Here is a 24,009-nt window from a genome sequence, read left to right on the forward strand (position 1 = left end):
TGCAATGCTCAAAATCAGTTACATTACTTTCTACTTCCCACAAAAACACTGCGTATGAGGCTAACTGCACCTTATTTCACTGTGTCTAGGTAGCTGTATAATCTATGCAAAACGATGATTTTGCGCATAAGCAAGATAAACAAAAATATTTTGCTGCAGCACTTCTAAAATACACCGTTTCCTGACTATCCAAAAATGACAGACAATTAATAACTCGACAAAAAATTATAAACATCACAATGAAGTAAAATTAAAAAAATATTATTACGTGTCAAAAAACAACAAACGATATATCCAGTACAAAATCTAAAAGATAATTTTAAATTACACGATGTTTTATATACAAATATAGTGTTTGTATTAGAGAGAGAGAGAGAGAGAGAGAGAGAGAGAGAGAGAGAGAGAGAGAGAGCTTTCTATTATAAGTTTTGATTTCTCGAAGCCTCATTCACGAAGTTAAACAGCGTGAATCCAGAGAAGTCCACCAGCAGCAGCAGAGAGAGAGAGAGAGAGAGAGAGAGAGAGAGAGAGAGAGATTCATTATAATGAGTTAAACATCAATATTATCAATATTACAAGGCAAGGGGTCCTTATAATGTAGCGAGATTCTATAAAAGAATATTCAAACGAAAGACTACATAATAACTTTGAAAATAATAAAATTTCGTAAGGAATAAAAACAATTATCCATCATTATCTTCCATTTATCCTAATGAGATGCCAGAAAATCATTCATTATTGTCAATTAATTGCAAGATTCTAAAGTCACAAATTTCTCGAAAAGAACTCCTAATTACTACATATTATGTAATTATTACTTGATAACCTTTGATAAAGGAGAGAAACTGAACTTCATCATTTAATTAAGCATGGAAAATCTATCCAAATATTTCAACTGGGAGCTGCACTCCAGGTCTGAGCAGCCTCTATCCATTCCATTTTTCCAGAACTCGTTCACACATTACTACCATTTTTGAAGGTATCCTGCCTGAGTTGACAGGGTTCTGCATAATTTTGGAATTTAATCATCCAAACGTAACTCTAAAAACTATTATAAGAATATAACCAGCATGCTCAAATTACCCAATGACTCACGTACGAATGTAGGTCGCCGGTTTTGCTGTACGATGAATGGCTTATTTCAAAATAATTACCTTTTAAAGAATCTTCCCCCAAATAGTGCCAACCTTTTTTCAGTTTCCTGGTACAGCCTATGCTAAAATCCACAAGAAACTATTATGACTTGTTTGGATACGATACTGCTTCCAATGTGAATTGTAAGAACTGAGCACCTTGTCAAACTTTCTGATTATAGCATTACATTCTACATACAGTGATATATATATATATATATATATATATATATATATATATACATATATATATATATATATATATATATATGTATATATATATATATATATATGTGTGTGTGTGTGTGTGTGTGTGTGTGTGTGTGTGTGTTTTTTTATTCTGATATCCACAAACACAAAATGCCACACAGTTAAGAGAACTATGAAGTCTTAAAAAAAAATTAATAAAAAAATACTGAGTCTGCCCACACTGTCAAACTTGTATGGTAGATTTTGAGTTGGCAAGGGCAGGTTTTTCATCTTAGCATATTCCTGTGCGTCAGTATAAAAGTTGATCTATAAAAATCCAGATATTTACGGAATACTCTCAACTATCTGGCACAAAAATTAGGAAGATTTGTAACGTTTCCTCATCATGCCTACAAAGATGCCCTAAATGTACCTTTTCATGCCTAGGAAGATGTCCCAAATGGCTGAAGGACCAATTAGGGCGTGTTCCTTCTAAAGCTCAGTCCTTTCTATGAAACAATAATGATTACAATTGGATATGCTTTGTTAAAATTTCACAGTAACACTGAATTAAATTCTGGGACTCTCTAGATTATAGTTTCTCTCATGGCGGGCTGAACTATCTATCACAAGCCTTCTTTAATCTATGTATGCCACGTACGTCTTTTTCATTTAAAAATTTCTCACATTATAACTTCATCATAAATGAGTGATCCGCACACGCCCCTCTTGACCGAACACAGAGTATTCTTTCCAAATCATCCATTCCGTCAACTGGCTTGCTTGTAAAATTAAGACCCTACCACACACCTTCCATAACATATAAGTAACGATATGCCCTGTAGTTCTTACATTCTACTCTATCACCTTTACCTTCATACAAGTGAACATTTATTCCTGTGACCCAATACTTTGGAGCTTTTCCCTCATTCAGACATGCCTTACATACCCATCCATGTTAGTAACTCAATCGCACTCTTACGACAGTGCCACAGCATCTCCCTTGAAATCCCATCAACACTAAGTATCTTTTTACTCCACCTCTAAATTATCCTCCATGCATTCTTCACAGTCACCTCCACGTGAATTCTCAAACTTATACTAACCCCTTCAATACTTGTGACATTCAGCATTCTGGAATTCTTCCCGTCCCAAACATGTGCATTTAAATCCCCTTGCATAACCACACTTTCATATTCTCCACACCAGCCAAAAACTTCAAAAATGTTCACATTTCCATTCTATTAAAACTCATCAAAAAGTGTTATGTTTGTATATTTCATTTCCATTCTATTCCATTCCTGGAACTTATAAAGTCATTATCATAACTTTCTCCTGCATACTCAGTGTTAGAAAAACAATCCTAGAACAAACGCATTTGTATTCTTATGTTCTCTCACACACACACACACACACACACACACACACACAACTCTCTCTCTATATCTCTCTCTCTCTCTCTCTCTCTCTCTCTATATATATATATATATATATATACACACACATCTTACTCACACTTTACAAACCTTGTAAGACACAGGACATATAAAACACAAACAAAAAAAAAGAAGTACACACACACTCACATATAAGTATAAACACGTGGATATAAAAATAGTTATATTTGATAGCACACAAGGTCAAAAGGAAAATTAACTGAAAATACGGTAAATTACTATATATATGCCATACCAAGGATAATATATTTCTGAAACGATATTTGGACCCACGTTATAATGCTGGAATTTGGGGATTGAATTACCTGGGGTGCACTATAAAGACTATTATATATAGAGGAAATAAGCTGTGAACACGTGGGCCTGGCTTGAACCATAATATATAAAGTTATAGGCCCAGAGATTATAAATGCAAAAGGGCTATAATCGTATAGCAACTCGTTTTGGGTACATTACCACATTTGTACAGGGATGACGACGTCTTCTGCCGACAAACACGTGTGGGATATAAATATATATATTTCTTCATATATATATATGATGAAAAGGCCGCCGTATATATTTGGGATATATATATATAATGTATATATTATATATATATAAATATTATATATAATATATATACATATAAATATATAAAAATTTTCTTTCCTGTATATTTAAAACTATATATTTCTCTGATATTACCCCCGATAAAGGTAAACCAACCCATATATAAGGATATAGTTTATATATTTTGGCGCTATATACAATATATATATATATATATATATATATATATATATATATATATATATATATATATATATATATATATATATATATATATATATATATATATATATATATATATATATATATATATATATATATATATATACATGTGTGTATATGTATATATATATGTATGTATATATATTTATATGCACGTGAGCACGTGAATATATATATAACGTTAACGTATGCATATCATTACGAAATGTATGAATATTACTATTATATTTACTCAACCTATTTATATATAACTATTTCCAGTCTTAACAAATGTCCGACATTTCATTCTATATATATAAAAATATATATATATATAAAACTCTTGAGCTCTTGCATAATTTCCATATATCACTAAATATAATATATTATATAAAATATTCTAATCATATATATATCAACGTTTAACCCAACTTATATCAGTTATATATATATAACATGATCTATCTTGGTATGGGTGAATCTCCTGCCTGCGCTCTGCCACTACAGTTATCAAATGACAAATTAATGTATTTGCATATCATTCATTTATCATAAAACGGCTCAAATTTACTCAACCTTTTCATAACTATATTTCCAGTCTTAACAAATGTCCGACATTTCATTCTATGAAAAATACCCTTATGCAAAACTCTTGAGCTCTTGCATAATTTCCATGTTTCACTAAAAGCCAATGGCTTGACTAAAACCGATTCTAATCAAAGGAGTCAACGTTTAACCCAACTTATTCAGTTATTATGAGAACATGATCTATTTAGTATGGGTGAATCTCCTGCCTGCGCTCTGCCACTACAGTTATCAAATGACAAATTCAGTATTTGTAATCTTCATTTATCATAAAACGGCTCAAATTTCTATGAAATTTTACAAGTACTCCAATCTTCACTGAATTCGCCTCTTGGGTGCTAACATACTTTGCAGTAGACAACATTCTTAATTTAACAACGTGTTTGCCAAGTATAACTAGCATGCCAACAGTAAATGTCCATTTAATAACCATGCAGCTTTCTCCAGTCTGATATATATATTTATATATATATATATATATATATATATATATATATATATATATATATATATATATATATATATATATATATATATATATATATAATTTTTTTATGAATATTCTGCTGTTCGACCTCCCTGCATTATTTTGTATTAGTATATTCCTAACAAAGACCAGAAGAACGTTCTGGGAAAAGCAGAGAGAAGGGAGCTAGTTGTGTTTTCAAAATTAACAATTCCTAACAGCTTATAAGTTAGTATTAGAGACCTATCCAACAGGAAGGTTTTCACCAGGCCACCTCTAGTGTACTATGTGTTGACGATGTTTCTGTCAATTTTCAGACTCCCGGAGGCAATTGAAGGAACGCTGTTCACGAAAACACTGAGACCCTGCTTTTGACCTAGGGTCAGAGAGAGAGCACAACCATCTTAGAGAGCACACGTCAGTGCTCCTGATAATTCTGTCCTTTGTCCCTTCTCCCGTCCTTTATTTACTAAGTGAATAGACGTATCGTGTTGTTCCAACTCCTGGTCATCCGTTGCATTGCACAAGCAGCCTATGTGAAGGTAAGTCTGGAACTGACAATATTTCGTCGATCTGCTGATATTTCTTCCCCTGTATTTCTATTTCAATTTTTCCCCCTTCCTCTGCCACTGACTAGAGAATCCTGGTGGAACCATAATTCCTGTATGAAGTCTAGTATATGAATAAGTATTATTGCCTATTGAGATTGCATAAGATATCCCCCTTGCAGTAAGTAGGAATTAGGGAGAGGTCAAGCATAAGCAAAATTAAGCAAGCCTTGGAACCTCATCATATCATTGTTTGGAAAAGGAATAGCCTTGAAAATACTAAAATCTTCTTACAATAGAGGTACTAAGATTGCTTACAATCATCTGTTGCATTATAACCAAAACCGACTAATTAGCTCATATAAATGCCCTCACCGTAACAGCGCACGCTTTCTTTTTGTTGGAACTAGGTGGGTAATAAATGGGTTATTTAATTCATTTGTTCCAGAAATAGTCAAATGATTCAATAACATAGTTCCGACTGGCAACCTAATTTAACTAAGTAATTGTCTGTCTTTTGGGGTAACTTTTAGCTTTAATTGACAGGATTACGTGGGTCTTAGGTAGAACGGGCTACATAAATGACAGTAATTAATTAAAAACTCATCAGCCGAAGGACCCACGTAAGAGTGGCAACCTTGCCAGGATCTCTATTTAATTCACAGAGAAAAGAATGTGGGATCAAATTAATTACAAAAGTCAAATCATATCAATTTCCTGTTAATTCTTCCAAACAAGGAGACAGGCCAAGGCATAATAGCAATAAGAATACCATTTTTATAATTAAGAAATTAGTGTTGGTAGGGAAGTGTGTATTGAGAGCAGCTATAATTTACAATTTACAAAATTTTAAAAGAAACACTTTTGCTGCGTTCAGATACCGGGTTCTGCGTTCCACGGAATGTCATGTAAGTAAGTTACCGAGTCAGGATTTAATATTTTGCTATTCCCCAGCCAAGGATTAATGCATGATATTGATCTTTGAACGAGTTAGCTATTGCATGAAAGTACTGAGAGAACGTGTGCCTAACGTTTCTCTCATAGGTAGGATGGACAAATTTACGAAGTCCATAGAATTTCCAAACCAGTAACCGTTCATCACCACAGAGGCCACTGATTGAGTGTGATGAAATTAATAAGTTTCCATATTGTGAAAATCATATCAAATTTCCTTACCATTAATGTCACAAAGCAACGATAACTGGGTAAATTTCATTATTTGCATTTCCAATTAATGTAAATTCCGGCTGTCAGGACGTGACAGATCCATTCCTTTTGTGTCTTGAATGGCCTCTTAATAGGCATGGCAGATTCTTGGAGCGTTTAAGCAGCACGAGAAAAAAATAAAGCATAGATCCTAGTAATTTCATCTTCCATCTCCATAATATAAAATCCTTTACATTGTTGGTGTACTCGTATTTAGTTAAAACCTGTGTTCCTACATTTGCTTTGTTCATTTTTTCAGAGGAATTCGAGTGCTTTGTGTTTTTCATTGTAAATAAACCCTGAGGCTCAGAGGTCGTGTATCACTCCGCCAGCCTGCTTTTAGCTGTGAGTTTGAAATTTTGCCGTGTTATAATGGGACTCGTCCGACATTTTGGAAATGGGCTGACTGCTCTCCCGTATGCCATCTTAAAACCCTTGTTGTTGTTTGTGTGATTGGTTTGTGGGGGTGACACAGTCACCATAGCCTCTGCCTCATTTGCTCCACTTTGGGAACTACTTTGCCTTGCATAGTAATCATACTCGCAAACTCTTAGAAAGAAATAGACTTCGATAGGGAAACAGGTATAGGATTCCATACAACAGATCAAAGCAAGAAGTAATTTAGTCAGGGAATGACAATACTTATTTAGGAATTGTACAACAAGAAAGTTCCTATACAAAATACACTGCCGTAGGAAATTATATAAAAAGAAAGAAACTTATCATTTTTAATCATACTTCTCAGTGTAAGACTTACAAGTCAGGGGCCACAGGGAAAGTTAAGATTGCTATGACAATCCCCTAAAACAGCCCAAGAAGATGTACCTCTAAATAAGAAACCTACCAGTGTGCAGTTACAATAATTTTAACGATTTTTCTCAGGCAGCATGAACTTTGCTGGCTGAATATTTCTCTCTCTCTCTCTCTCTCTCTCTCTCTCTCTCTCTCTCTCTCTCTCTCTCTCTTCAAGTATGCATTCAACCTAAATCTGAAGTGTATGTGCACCGCCTTCCTCGAAAGAACAGGCAGACATAGGAATAATTCATTAAGATAAAACAAATAAACAGAAACACCTCTGTCCCACAAATAGATGATGACAAGTTAAGATTAATTACAGTTAGAAACTGTCGGTCACGAGTGAGGACTTTTATCCAGACCTCAGCGTAACACGTAGCCTTCCTCCCTCTGCATGAAAAGTAAGTAGCACAGCGGGTACTAGGAATTAGTCACTCATGGGGGCCCCAAAACAGCAACCACAATTTAATTTTCCTTTTCCACAGTGCCACTAATCTGAGGCACTGTCACAAACTGAATTGCTTACCTATCTCTTTCTTTTACCTTCCCTTTCTCTTCTACTTATTAGTTACACTATGCTTGGGTAGAGTGCATTTTTCCCCTTAAACACAAACTAGTTGGACTCAAGTCACAGGTTCCTAGGAACACACTAGCACCATAGTGCCACAAAAAACAGAAAAAGGAACACAGAAGAAAAGTCCTTTTGTGACTAAGTTACACCTGTACATAAAGATATTGAGTGCCACCAGTGTGACCTTTACACAGCACACTCAGCCACAGTGCCACCTTATTGAAAAGGTGCCACACCCCTGAAGTGTCACCCTAAATCTGAGAGACACTCCCTTGCTGTCCAAGTACATCCAGTCAACCCGGATAGACGCCCTTACCCACCAGAAATATGGCAACAGATAATCATAAAGCCTTCATGGGGCTGGGGATGGCAGCAGGTCTCAAGGGGACTGGACCTCATCAAGTGGGTTAAGGAACAGAGGGATGACTTGGTCAAGCAAGAGAAGGAAGAAAGACTGGAACGGCAGAATTATGAAGCCAAACAGAGCACTTATGAAGCCGAGCAGAGGAGGCTGGAAGATGAAGGAGAAGAACGGAGAAGACAGCATGAACTAGCACTCAAGGAAAGTGAGCAAGCTCTCAAGGAGAGTGAGCTAGCTCTCAAAGAAAAGGAGCTCGAGCTGGAAAAGGCTAAAAGAGAAAATGCCGAAGCTATGGCTATACAACAAGCCTCCAACCCCACACCTGCTGCACCAAATGCTCTGATCTTGAGTATTAATTCCCTTGTCCCCTAGTGGACTGAAGACGAGCCAGAAGCATGGTTGGAGGAAATAGAGGCACTCTTTGATAACTATAGTACCATCCAGACAGAGAGGGCCTTAGTGCTTACCAAGCACATGGAACGAAAAGCTAAGGCAGCCTTCACTCACTGGAGAAGAGTCAGAGATGCGACATGGTCGAAGTGTGTAGAGTCATCACGAAGGCCTAAGAAATAACCCTGGAGAAATGGAGACAGCAGTTCCGAGGTCTTGCCAAGGAAGTCAGCTGGTCCTAGACTGAATGGGCCTGTCACAAGACCCAGTCTGGTACCCACTGGTTCGACTCCTTGTCTTGCACTACGTTTGAGGACCTCTTCAATCAGACCAAGCTGGAGGATTGTTACCAATGCATGCCTGGCCTCCTTGCTGTATACCTAAATGATAAACAACCCACCACCCTTGAAACCTTCAACCAGTCCCACAGCACATCTCAGCTGCACATAGTGCCACCCGGGTACCTCTCAGGCTCAACTCGCGCGAAGAATGGACTGCCTAGCAAGCTTACATGCACCCACTGTAAGAAGGTGGGGCACACTGAAGCTGAGTGCTGCTACAAGCTAGGCACTAATAAGCAGCCTCCTACAAACGGCCAGAACTCCTCTCCCTCTACATTCACTCAACCTTCTCCACCAACCGTCACCGCAGGTCACCAAGCCCCTACAAAGGGCTCATGCCAATCCTGTGGTGCTGCCAGCCACTACAGTGCTGGACATCCGGCCTGTCCACATCATGTCCCCACCACCAAGTTCGTCAACCTAATTAACATCTCATTCTCCGCACCCGGGCCACAGAAGATACTGTACCCCAAAAGACTGGAGACCCAGTTCATCTCGGCAGCTCCCCCCCCCCCCCCTTAAGGGCTCTAGCCTGCCCGTGACCCTTCCGGTCACGGTAGGCACTGTGGCGAATGTTAGCCTGATCTCCGGGGCCCAAGTGCCAGCCAGTGCCACGGTTGATGTGCAAACCCGGTCGGAGATGAAGTGGATAGAGGGCCACACCACAACCGTTCCCACAGTCAAGCACCAGGTCACGATGCCTTGGGGCACGCTACCCCAACGCCTTGGCATGGTGGGTGGAATTCGGCCTGGAGTGGATTTCCTGTTGGGTCGAGACCTCCTCTGTGGAAGCCCTTCCCCAACGCCACTTCGCAGCCATGCTACCTCCTCCACAGAGGGTCAGACTGTAGGAGCACCCCAAGAAGAAAAACCACCTTCCACCCACTGAAGTGGTCAGCGGAAGGGGCATACACCAAACCGTTCTCAGCCTAGTCCTCTCCATCCACGAAAGGATGGCCAACAAAGAGGTCCTCCCTCTCTCCGAAGAGACATTCAGGAGGAGCAGTACCGCTGTAGGATGTGCAAGCGGACAGGCCACTCCACTAATTGCGGGGGTTGCCCAAATAGGCAATGCCTAGCCGAAGCTCCCGAGCAAGACTCTCCAAGAGGCTCTCATCTCCAGCTGGGGCAGGAATCTCTTTCTCAGCCCAATTCAAGCCATTCACGAGGTATTGCACCTCCGGACCCCTTATCAGGCATGCCTGACCCTCAATCGCTGCCAGTGCTACTTGCAAGAGCTGAGCAGTGCCACGCTCCGTCCGGTTGGACGTTGAGCCACCAATCAAGGAGGACCCTGTGCCTGGTCCAGATCATGAGGCAGACCCTCCTCTGGAAGTTCCAGGATCCCTCACGGCACTAATTATGGCAACTGGTGATCCTCCGGCACCAGACACTTCTTCCTCATCAAACCCATCCCCAGAGGATGAACCCCTGGTGGATCAAACTTTTACACCTTCTCTGGGAGACAAGGAACTGGCCTCCTCAGACACAGATGTCGAGATCGCTCTTGCTCCGGCTGTCGCAGCAGCTGGAGTAAGGGAGCCCTCCTGTAGCTTCTGAAGTTACCCCTGACTTCACGCCCGCTAGCCCTTATGGCCTTTCCCCAGAGTTGGTGCCCTCATTACCTGCTAGGTCTGGCAGGAACCTGAAGAAGAAGAAAAAGAAGGGGCCAGTAGTTGCAGAGCCATGAGCTCATCCTGGCACTAGTGCCCTCTCGGCACAGTGCCTTTCCATGTTAAGAGTGATCCTGGCTCCTTGCCCAGAGGAGGTAGCCAGTATGATCTCTATCATACTGTAGCCTAGACCAGACTGAGTACATCATAGTAGTACTCTTGTCACTTACACCTTCCATCGAGCAGCTGTAACCATATAAGTACATTGTAATTGAAATCTGCCATTCTAAACTATTGTGAAGAGAGCCACTAAGCTCATGACATGCATAGCCTAAGACTCAGTGAGGCAAGCATTTATCATATGAGGTAAACCTCATGTACCGAACAGGAATTACCAATTGTAGTGCAAACCCTTGTAACTTAGCTAGTTCACGGTCCTTATGTTGGTGCTACGGCCATGTTCTGATAGGTTAGGATAGGAGATACCATAGAATGTACCATTTGGTTAGGTCTAAACATCACGATCATAAGAGGTAGCAGTAATAATCGTAAGCACCTTTAAGTAGAGTTAGGAGTCCGTAGAAATAAGTGATTAAATTTCATATCATTTCTAGAGTTAGGTACATCGGTACCTAGGTAGATTGCATGGGACAAATCTGCTCAGGGGAGAAGAATAAAGTAATTGGGGCAAACAGCTTGCTTAGTACAGACCTTCATGCCCAGAAGGGAGTGAAGGCCTTCTTAAAGGGGGGGAATGTTTATAAATATTCTGCTGTTCGACCTCCCTGCATTATTTTGTATTAGTATACTCCTAATAAAGACCAGAGGAACATTCTGGGAAAAGCAGAGAGAAGGGAGCTAGTTGTGTTTTCAAAATTAACAGTTCCTAACGGCTTATAAGTTAGTATTAGAGACCTATCCAACAGGAAGGTTTTCACCAGGTCACCTCTAGTGAGGGTGTCCTTAAGCCCTCAGTTCCCTCTGTGCTATGTGTCGACGATGTTTCTCTCAATTTTCAGACTGCCGGAGGCTATTGAAGGAACACTGTTCACGAAAACACCGAGACCCTGCTTCTGACCTAGGGTCAGAGAGAGAGCACAACCGTCTTAAAGAGCACACACGCGTCAGTGCTCCTGATAATTCTGTCTTTTGTCCCTTCTCCCGTCTTTTATTTACTAAGTGAATAGACGTATCGTGTTGTTCCAACTCCTGGGCGTCCGTTGCATTGCGCAAGCAGTCTACGTGAAGGTAAGTCTGGAACTGACAAGATTTCATAGATCTGCTGGTATTTCTTCCCCTGTATTTCTATTTCAATTTTTTTCCCCCTTCCTCTGCCACTGACTAGGGAATCCTGGTGGAACCATAATTCCTGTATGAAGTCTAGTATATGAATAAGTATTATTGCCTATTGAGATTGCATAAGATATCCCCCTTGCAGTAAGTAGGAATTAGGGAGAGGCCAAGCATAAGCAAAATTTAGGCAAGCCTTGGAACTTGATCATACCATTGTTTGGAAGAGGAATAGCCTTGAAAATACTAAAATCTTCTTACGATAGAGATACTAAGATTGCTTACGATCATCCATTGCGTTATAACCAAAAGTAGGGGAAATATTACTGCATCTGAAACTGACTAATTAGCTCATGTAAATGCCCTCACCATAACAGTGCATGCTTTCTTTTTGTTGGGACTAGGTGGGTAATAAATGGGTTATTTAATTCATTTGTTCCAGAAATAGTCAAATTATACAGTAACATAGTTCTGACTGGTGACCTAATCTAATTAAGTAATTGTCTGTCTTTTGGGGGTAACTTTTAGCTTTAATTGACAGGATTATGTGGGCCTTACTGTAGGTAGAACAGGGCTACATAAATTACAGTAATTAATAAAAAACTCGTCAGCTGAAGGACCCACATAAGCATATATATATATATATATATATATATATATATATATATATATATATATATATATATATATATATATATATATATATATATATATATATATATATATATATATCAGCAACAAGTCACCAAACTGCACGTGACAAATATATACATAGACAACCACAAGAAAGGTGAAAATTAAAGACCAGGTACCAAGCGCTTTATATGTATTGCGTACACCACTTCGGGGTACAAAGAAGTGTATGCAATACACGAAAGTGCTTGGTACCTGGTCTTTAATTTTCACCTTTCATGGTTGTCATTGTATATATATATATATATATATATATATATATATATATATATATATATATATATATATATATATATATATATATATATATATATATATATATATATATATATATATATATATATATATATATATATATATATATATATATATATATATATACAGAAGGAGAAGCCACAGCCAAAATATACACATCCTCAAGGAACAATGGAAACGAAGACCTCCATTCTTACAAATTTATTGCCGACATTTCATGACACATGTCACATTTTCAATTAATACCGAAGAACCCTCTAACCATTGGTTCATTTTTTACAGTCAAGGATCGTCTCAGCCCCCTCCTCGCATCCAATATTGTATATAAATACACTTGTCCGCGATGTAATCGCGGAATATACGTGGGATGCACAAGGAGGCTGTTGAGGGTACGAACTGACTGTCATAGAGGTTTAAGCTACCGTACAGGATGCAAGATATCAAATCCAGAGGCCTCTAACATCAGAAACCATGCTGTACGGTGCAAAACAAACTTCAGAGATGAAGATTTTACGATAGTGGGGCGGGTCTCCAACCATCACGATCTAACTACCCTAGAGTCTATTATCATAACGAGAACTGTTCCCTCGTTAAATACTCAATTGTCGTCTACTCAGTTATTTGTTGATTAGCTTTTCCTTTATGCTTATTTTCTGTATTCTGTCAGTATTATTCTTTCATTTCACTTGGTGAGTCTGTGTCTTAGTTCCCTTGACCTATATCTTTTGTGATCCTTTTTTTATGTTTATTTATGTACTTAATCTTAAAGCTGCATTGCCATTTTTTGTGAATTTTAAATATTTTAATCCTTTAAAAATTCTTTTAATACCGTGATTCTATCTGAAGTGCAAATTATTTTCTTTTTTAGGCTTGAAAATGTGACATGTGTCATGAAACGTCGGCAATAAATTTGTAAGAATGGAGGTCTTCGTTTCCCTTGTTCCTGAGGATGTGTATATATACATATACATACATACATACACACACACACACACACACACACACACACACATATATATATATATATATATATATATATATATATATATATATATATATATATATATATATATATCATTCCTCTATAAGCCTTGAAATGAAAAGTAACATTCTCATTGAAGTGGAAAGAACAAGAAAACTGTGTTGCAACGAGAATTAAGGGAGTTACATTTATTTCAACACTATGAAACATCAAAGGAAAACATGAGTTACTTGCATTAATAACGACACCCATTGTCCACTGAATGCATTGCAACCTGTCTACACAAGAATAGAATAGAATAGAATAGAATATGGAATTTCCAAGCCTAAGGAGAAGTGTTGAGACCTATGAGGTCTTTCAGCTCTGACAGGGAAACTGACAGTAATAAGGCTTGAAAGATGTAGCAGGAGGAAAAACTCGCAGCTGCACATGACCAATTGTTAGAGAGGGAGGAAAGTCAGATGGAAGAAAGAGAATATGAACGCAGGTACACTAAAAGGAATGAAAGAGGTTGCAGCTAGGGGACGAAGGGACGCTGCAAAGACCTTTAAGTAATGCCTACAGTGCACCACGCCAGGTGCCCTGACGGCACTACCCCACAACGGGGTATCTGCAAGAGAAAAATAAATTTTATCGAAAAATCAAGGATGCTTTCAAATCAAGCATAATGACAAATCTCTTCAGAATAGTTTCTGCTACGACCAGACGAGCAAGGAAGTGAATTTTCACAGCAACAAACTGTAGTAACAGCGACTGATAATATTCACTCTCTCAATTCTATTCCCACTGAAACGACACACTGACGACACTAACATCCGGAATGGAATCATACTTTAGAGTTGTAGTATTCATAGATCGAAGGATAAGAATCAAATTAGCAACAATGAAGATACCAGTACAAATATACCAAAACACTTACAGGAGAAAAAGAAGAAACATTCATTTATTTGTCTGGCATGAATTTCGCTAAACCTTAATGTAGCATCGGCAGGCAAAACAATACACCTCTAGGTATTGTTACGCATTGCAAGCTATTAATAATCTGACAGAAATTGATAACTGAAATACCTTAGAGGCTTACCAGAAAGACATGAATTGACAACTGCAGTGGCTCGTTGCGGGTGTCGAATGGAAGGCAAACGATGGAACACACATATGGCGAGTCCATTGTTAATCTATAGCGACAAGTAACACACAGGTGGCCATCACAAACAATGGTGCCATTTACCAACAACACAGAGCAAACGACATCCCCCCCACCCTCAGTAACCACTACCAACACCAACAGATGCCAATTATAAGCGTATGGAAACTGTTCAGGACAGTTCCATTCTTGGATGTCAATAAACATAAACATTCTTTTCTAGAATATTAAATGGAATACACACGGTTATGCCAGTTTCGATTTTAATATCGAATACGAAACTAACTTTTACGCGACTTCACGCAGCATGACTTGATTTTGATATTTATATGGAACATAACCCTAATGAGCGATGCACCTTGCTATTCCTTAGTCACAAGTTGGAAACCAGAAGACAGGCGGGTATAATTATTTCTGGAATCAAGGATAAGAATAAGGTTTTTATCTCAGTATTAGTATGAGCACCATATTCTTTGGAAGCTTGGATTTAAAGTCAATGGACTCTGGAATAGGGGGTTTATCTTCTAAATAATAATAATCATAATAACAATAATAATAATGAACTAAAAATTAATTAGATTTTCGTTGTATTTATATAAAGTATTCACCAATCAATGATAGAGTACACACACATGCTACAGTAAGGAAATCTGAAGGAATCATTCATTTATATTGGCGACAATGTAAATGAAGATTTTTTTTTTATTTTAGCCCTGAACTAAAATTAAAGGTCAACATCCTTTTCTTGTAGCATTTCCTTCCATGTCTGCAGTCCACGCTTTTATTTTTGTAGGTATGATAAACTGTAAGAAAATCCTGGTGTCTCAAAAAAATTATTTTGTATACTTTTTAGTGCATTTTAATAAAAGTATGTTTAAAAAAATTTTTTTTTTTTTTTTTTAATTTGGACCGAAATCGTAACCGATTCATAGCTAAATTTAATAAAAAGTAAAAATAGCAAATAAAAAATGGTTTTAAAACACGTTTATATATATATATATATATATATATATATATATATTCAAATGCACTAAAAAGTACAAAATAATTTTTTTGAGACATACCAGGATTTTCTTACAATTAATCATGTCTACAAAAATAAAAGAGTGGGTGCCAAACATGGAAGGAAATGCTACAAGAAATAAAAAAATAAATTTCTTTTCTTGTAACATTTCCTTCCATGTTTGGTGCCCACGCTTTTATTTTTGTAAACATGATTAACTGTAAGAAAAGCCTGTTGCGTCTCAACAAATTATTTTGCAATTTTCAGTGAATTTTAATAAAAGCGTGTTTAAATTCTTTTTTATATGCTTTTTAGCTTTGACAGAAATTGTAACCGATTTATGATTGTAACTACAAAAATTGAAAATAATACCCTGTCGAGCCAAAGAATTTTTGAAAAATCCGTAGAATTATTAACTTATTCTACCGAGTTAAAGAAGGTATGAAAAATCTGAAGAGTTTCATACTAATCCTGGGATACTGGGAGAGGTCACTGTAGGGTCACTTAAGGTCACTGCTGCCTACTGATCATGTAAGGTTGTATTGTCACCGGGATTGACTAACCGTGCAAAATTTCAAACCCATCGGACGGAGGGAACAGGTAAAAAACTGAGTTATAAGTTATGACCCAAACAGACACAGACAGACAGACAGACGTAGAAGTCAAGTTAAATAAAATCATAAAAAAATTGAATGTGATATCCAGTCGAGCCAAAGAAGGTTTGAAAAATCCATAGAGTTATTAACTTATACTACTGAGTCAAAGAAGGTATGAAAAATCCTAAGAGTTTCACACAAATCCTGAGACACTGGGAGAGGTCACTGTAGGGTTACTAGTGGTCACTGCTGACCTACTGGTCATGTAAGGTTGTACTGTCACCAGGATTGAGTAACCATGCAAAATTTCAAATCCATCGGATGAAAGGAACAGGTTGAAAATTGAGTTACAAGATTTGACCCAAGCAGACAGACAGAGAGACAGATGCAGAAGTCAAGTCAAATAAAAGTATGTAATAAAAAAATATAAAAATCTGTTTGTAAAAAACAATTTTTGTTAAATTCACTAAAAAGTGCAAAATAATTTTTTGAGATATACACACATGCTACAAGAAAAGATATATATGTTTTTATTTCTTGTAGCATTTCCTTGCATGTTTGATGCCCACACTTTTAGTTTTGCGCACGTGATTAATTGCAAGAAAATTCTGGCGTGTCTCAAAAAATAATTTTGTACTTTTTATTGCATTTTAATAAAAGCATGTTTTAAAATAATTTTTCATATTTCTTTTTATTTCATACTTTTAATTTGACGGAAATTGTAACCGATTTATGATTATAACTAAAAAAAATGGAACGCAATAGACTGTCCAGCCAAAGAAAGTTTGAAAAATCCGTAGAGTTATTAACTTATTCTACCGAGTTAAAGAAGGTATGGAAAATCCGAAGATTTTCATATAAATCCTGAGATACTAGGAGAGGTGGGTCACTAGAGGTCACTGCTGACCTCCTGATCATGTAAGGTCGTATTGTCACTGGGACTGAGTAACCATGCAAAATTTCAAGTACATCAGACGAAGGGAACAGTCGAAATTAAGTTACAAGATTTGACCCAAAGAGTCAGGCATACAGACAGACAGACGCAAAGTCATATTAAATAAAAGCATGTAAAAAAAATCTAAATTTTTTTAAAAATACGCTTTTATTAAAATGCACTAAAAAGTACAAAGTGTGGGCGCCAAACATGGAAGAAATGCTACAAGAAAAGAAATATTTTTCACTTCTTGTAGCATTTCCTTCCATGTTTGGTGCCCACGCTTTTATTTCTGTAGACATGATTAATTGTAAGAAAATCCTGGTATGTCTCAAAAAATTATTTTGTACTTTTTAGTGCAATTTAATAAAAGCACATTTAAAAAAATATTATATACACTTTTAATTTACACTTTTTAGTTTTGACAGAAATTGTAACCAATTTATGATTGTAACTATAAATTAAAAATATTTTTGTAAATATTAATCACATTTACAAAAATAAAAGTGTGGTGCTTGATGCAAACACTTTTATTTTTGTAAACAATTAATTTAAAGAAAATCCTGGTGTGTCTCAGATAATTATTTTTTACTTTTTAGTGCATTTTAATTAAAGCATGTTTAAAAATCTTTTTTATTTTTTTATTTTATACTTTTTAGTTTTAACAGAAATTGTAACTGATTTATGATTGTAGCAAACAAAAATTGACCATAATATCCTGTCGAGCCAAACAAGGTTTGAAAAATCCGTAGAGTTATTAATTTATTCTAACGAGTCAAAGAAGGTATGAAAAATCCGAGGAGTTTCATACAAATCCTGATATACTGGGAGAGGTCACTGTAGGGTCACTAGAGGTCACTGCTGACCTACTGATCATGTAAGTTGTATTGTCACCGGGATTGAGTACCCGTGCAAAATTTCAAATCCATCTGATGAAGGGAACAGGTTGAAAACTGAGTTTCAAGTTTTGACCCCAACAGACAGAGAGACAGACAGACAGAAAGAAGCAGAAGTCAAGTTAAATAAAAGCATGTAAAAATTGTACGTGATATATGGTCGAGTCAAAGAAGGTTTGAAAAATCCTTAGAGTTATTAACTTATTCTACTGAGTCAAAGGTGTGAAAAATCTGAAGAGTTTCATACAAATCCTGAGATGCTGGGAGAGGTTACTGTAGGGTCACTTAGAGGTCACTGCTGACCTACTGCTCATGTAAGGTTGTATTGTCACCAGGATTGAGTAACCATGCAAAATTTCAAATCCATCAGACAAAGGGAACAGGTCAAAAAGTGAGCTACAAGATTTGACCCAAACAGGCAGACAGACAAGACACTGAAGTCAAATTAAATAAAAGTATGTAATAAAAAAAAATACAATTGTTTAAAATATGCTTTTATCAAAATACACTAAAAAGTACAAAATAATTTTTTGAGAGACACCAGGATTTTCTTACAATTAATCATGTTGACTTGGTGTCAAAAAATTATTTTGTACTTTTTAGTGTATTTTAATAAAAGTGTGCATAAAATTGTTTTTATTTTATACTTTTTAGTTTTGACAAATTTCAACTGATTTATGATAGTGAAAAAAAAAATTAAATGCAATATCCTGTCGAGCCAAAGAAGGTTTGAAAAATCCGTGAGTTATTAACTTATTCTACCAAGTCAAAGTAGGTATGAAAAATCCAAAGCGTTTCATATAAACCCTGAGATACGGGGAGAGGTCACTGTAGGGTCACTAGAGGTCAATAACCATGCAAAATTTCAGGTCCACAGAACGAAGGGAACAAGTCGAAAATTGAGTTACAAGTTCTGACCCAAACAGACAGAGAGATGCAGAAGTCAAGTTAAATAAAAGCATGTAAAAACACTCAGTGCTGACATTCAATGGGGACTTTTTTTTTTTTTAACAAAAGTGATTATTTGCTTCTCTTATTTGAAATGCAGTGATAATGGACGCACAAGATTTTAATTAGCCTTTGTCCAGTTTTCGTCGGTTTTGATGTTGCTGGGTGATGAATACCAGAAAATAGGAAACGCTAACGCAAGGTTATTTCGCGGATTTGTTGATCAACTTCCGAGTGGGATTTGCAGTAAGCATCCATAAACGAAACCATCTGGAACCTGGTGATATCACCCTTCTGAGGATTGTGTTTGTTCGCTTTTATATATATACACATATTATACATATATATATATATATATATATATATATATATATATATATATATATATATATATATATATACATTATATATATATACACACACACACACACACACACACACATATATATATATATATATATATAATCATGAAGCTATAATGTCGCTTAATATCGAAATCCACGCTACCTCGAAGAAGAATTGTCGCCGAAGAAATTTATAAAGATAAATGAATTGGAATCCACGGAGATATACCGGGCATTTTTTAATTGTATATAAATCACGGTGTGATAATAATTTCATAACAAGAGCTGCGTGTTCCAAACGTACCAATGAACTGTCATGGCGGAGGTGGGTCATTGTCGAGGTCAGCGACGGGTAAAAGCAGTACGACATCTCGGCAAGAGACTTATACCTCTCTTGATGGCTCAATGGTTTAAACTGGAGTCGCTGAATAGGCTTTCGTCGCGGGTTCGTGTCCCCACGATTCCAATTCATTTATCACTTATATAAATTCCCCTTCGGCGACAATTCTCCAACGGAGATATACCGAGGTAGCGTGGATTTCGATATTAAGCGACATTTGTAGCTTCATGATTGTATATAAATCACGGTGTGATAATAATTTCATAACAAGAGCTGCGTGTTCCAAACGTACCAATGAACTGTCATGGCGGAGGTGGGTCATTGTCGAGGCTAACACGACGGGTAAAAAACAGTACGACATCTCGGCAAAAGACTTATTACCTCTCTTGATGGCTCAATGGTTTACGTCAACTGGAGTCGCTGAATAGGCTTTCGTCGCGGGTTCGTGTCCCCACGATTCCAATTCATTTATCACTTATATAAATTCCCCTTCGGCGACAATTCTCCAACGGAGATATACCGAGGTAGCGTGGATTTCGATATTAAGCGACATTTGTAGCTTCATGATTGTATATAAATCACGGTGTGATAATAATTTCATATATATATATATATATATATATATATATATATATATATATATATATATATATATATATATATATTGCTGCGAGGAAGAATCTTTTTAAGAAATCCATGGGTATGTTTTAATTTTCCATATATATTATCAATTACCCAATACGAATAGCAGAGGGGCCAGGTCAGCTACTGGAAATATAGGCAGAAAATAAAAATATGTCTCTGCATGAATTTCGCTAAACTGGAATGTAGCTTCGATGAGCAGAACAGCAAACCCCAAGGTTATGTTATATATTTCACGCTATTATATATTAGTAACTGAAATACCGTATAGATTTAATCCAGCAGAATGGGTTACGAATTCAATCAGATTTCATTGTTTGCCATGTGTGTTACTCTGTCATTGAATTCTAAATACCGTAATAAAATACACCTAAATCGAATTCTGTTCTTCCCCTTAGTAACAAGCTAGCGAAGGTAAAGGAGGGAAGGATATACCAATGGCCTGCCCATTGTTGATCTCTAGCGACGGGTAATAAACTGGCGACCATGGCAAACTGCTTCGGCCTCTTTCATTCTTTGATGACAAGACACCTGGGCTTTTCAGCAATGAATTCAAGGATAATGGATGGAATACACTCGGTTATGGAAACTCAGATCTTGACGTGGTATAGTCGTAAGTCTGTTGCTAAAGGTTACAATAGGATTCGATTCCAGAACAGCTGTATTTAAATACTGTGTTCAAAATTCAATAAACAAGTAACAAATACGATGAAAAAGGAAATCTGATGCAATTCTTAACTGTGCTTGTGGATCAAGTTATTGCCTTTTTCTTTGCTTGGATTTCAGAATACGATCAAAAATCCTTTATTACCCATCGATAACGTCAATATTATAAAAATATAATATCAACGGTACATACACACACAGTAAAAAAGATTATATTCGTATAGACTAATTCTGATACAAATACTTTAAGTTTCTTTATTTCAACTGATATTATCGATCACCTAATGAAGAAAGAACACTGCATAAAAAGGTTCATGTAGATATTTTTGCTATTTATAATCGGAAAAAATCTTTTCTGTCTCATTAGCAAACTGTGTCGAATTTATTCAAATAATGCAACCAGCCATCCAGTGGAAAAATTTTTTAAACATTCCTGACAACACAGAACCGCACTTCTTAATGTTCTTTCAACAAAAGAAACAACCTTTTGTGAAGTGCTGAAAATAACTGAACAACTATATCATATCACCCAAAATATTATAAAATGTGTACTGTATATGTGAAATGAGTCTCGCAACAGATCGTCTGTAGTTTACCAAACAAATACAAAAATAACACTTTTCTGAATAACAGACACTAAATGTTTTAAACATTATTTAGCAGCTAGAAAAGGGAAGAAAATTCTCTCAATTATACTGTACTACTCGACTTGCTTCATTATAGCAATCGAATTCATTGGTGATGAAGCTAGTTTTGCTTTTAAATAAGATTTTTCTCTTATCTTTCAAGTTAAAGTGCTTTACGCTTTACAACACAATCGATTCAATAATTGTGTGAATTAAACAAAAACGCGGCTTTAGAAGAGTGAAATGATAGTAGAAGATGAGGAATTTTCTAAATGTTTGTTGCGGCATGTGATAAACTACACTACTCTATACAACCATAGCAGCACGCAACTCATCGTTTAATTGTGTACATCTTGAAGGTTACTGGAAAGTATGACGAAAAGGTTGCAGTTTCCAATCGTCATAAAAATGGGACCTGCATGAGCACTGGACACACAGCGATAAGATTTAGAAAGACGACGCATTTAATAAAGGTTATAGAGCAGAGCCGTATTACCTGTAGCCAGGTCCAGAAACACACGCCGTCCCAAGATTTCCCGTCGAGAGCTCCGACACCTCCTGCAGCACCTTCTCCCGTTTCTCAACGCTATCCTGCAAAGAAATGGGTGAAACTATGATCAGTGTTATCCTTGAAGTTATTGTGCATTATCATACCAACATTTCCACCCCTATAGCCGGTCTCTCCCCGCTCCGACACCACACAATTTGTGTGTGTGAATATGTATGAACCTAAATTTAAACGTGTGTAGGAATTACTAAAAACGTATTTACAAAGTTGCTTTGCTGAAATAAATCATAAAGAGATGATCATCTAAAAAAAATTACCCTCCCATTCGACGAAAAATTACATAACTATATGAAAATGTACGAACGTAAATGCAAGCATGTGTAGGAATTACAAACCGTACGTGCAAAGTCGCTCAGCTTAAATAAATCAAAGTCAAAATCGTCAGGAGAAAAATATTTCTAAAAAATTAAGCACTAATAGGGCTGAAATAAAGATATATCAGTAAGAAAATTACCGACAGTAGTGTCCCGATGACGCATTTATATTTTTATATTTTCCGGCAGATACTGAATTGCGAGATACAATTTTTCATTCTTTCTTATACATACCAAACTGCAAGAGGAGATTCAAGATAACGCCATCCTGGCAAACATTTCATAAAAATAAGTCAAACATTCGATGCACATAAACAGTGACGTTTTTCAATATCCAACCACTTATGCTGGATCACGCAACTTCCCTGGCAAGCGTATACATACTTTGGGCAAGTTTACGACAAGTTGGAAAATTTATGGGTATTGGAATGCCCCTCTCCCATGTCCGTCTGCTTCAGAGGAGACATGTAAATAAATATGACGAGACGAAAGGACACTGATGTCATACATCAACGTAACACTAATACAAAGCGGTCGCATCAAAGGATCAATATTATGCATACGTACATATACACACACACATACAGTATATGTATATATATATATATATATATATATATATATATATATATATATATATATATATATATATATATATATATATATATATATATATCTCCAGGGGAAGCATAGGGAAAGGCGTCGTACTCAGGTACATTTATTTTGCCAACGTTTCACGATTCATAATCGCATCCTCAAGGCTATAATAAAGATACAAACGAACTTAAAACCAAGCACTGCATAATCCATTAAAATTACGCAATATTTAATCAAATTTAATGAACATCAGCATGTAGAAAGCTTGAAAATAATTTATGAACAACTTAAAACAGGAAATTATACTAAACATTAAAAATATGTACAAAATATCTATAAGATTCTAAAAACAGTAAAAAATATTTAAAACATTTATAACACTAAAAAATTTAAGGCTATTCTGTACCTTATCCTCGCAAAGGACGGGCAGTGACTGAAAGAGTTTCGTAAAAACAAACAACGCACCTTAGGCAATAAACAACTGTACAGAGGAGGATTGCATATTTAAAGACGGAACTATCTTTTTTATCATAATGGACTCCAAGATTGTTAGGTCGTTTTCATTATGTACTTGACCTATAATTGCAAAGTCCTTATCTTCAATGTATGCTTTCCATGACCTAGAATGGTTCCTAATATTTGACTGTTCGGGATTTGATAATCTACTGCCCGTTCTAAAACTTACGCCCCTGTGGGAATCTATTCTCACCTTGAGTAGCCTCTTCGTACAACCCACATAAGTCCCGTGATCACATCTCGGGCA

General features: G+C 36.5%; 1 protein-coding gene across 7 annotated transcripts in view; it reads right to left on the bottom strand.

Moving 5' to 3' along the window:
* LOC136843752 (probable G-protein coupled receptor CG31760) overlaps positions 1-24,009 on the bottom strand; it is a 1,299,116-nt gene that overhangs the window by 412,517 nt on the left and 862,590 nt on the right. For all 7 annotated transcript variants that reach the window (XM_067112411.1, XM_067112413.1, XM_067112416.1 and 4 more), the window contains one exon: positions 22,264-22,358. In XM_067112411.1, the coding sequence (XP_066968512.1) occupies positions 22,264-22,358 (95 nt within the window). The remainder of the gene's footprint in view (positions 1-22,263; positions 22,359-24,009) is intronic.

This window comes from Macrobrachium rosenbergii, chromosome 12 (assembly GCF_040412425.1).
Source record: "Macrobrachium rosenbergii isolate ZJJX-2024 chromosome 12, ASM4041242v1, whole genome shotgun sequence".
NCBI lineage: Eukaryota > Metazoa > Arthropoda > Malacostraca > Decapoda > Palaemonidae > Macrobrachium > Macrobrachium rosenbergii.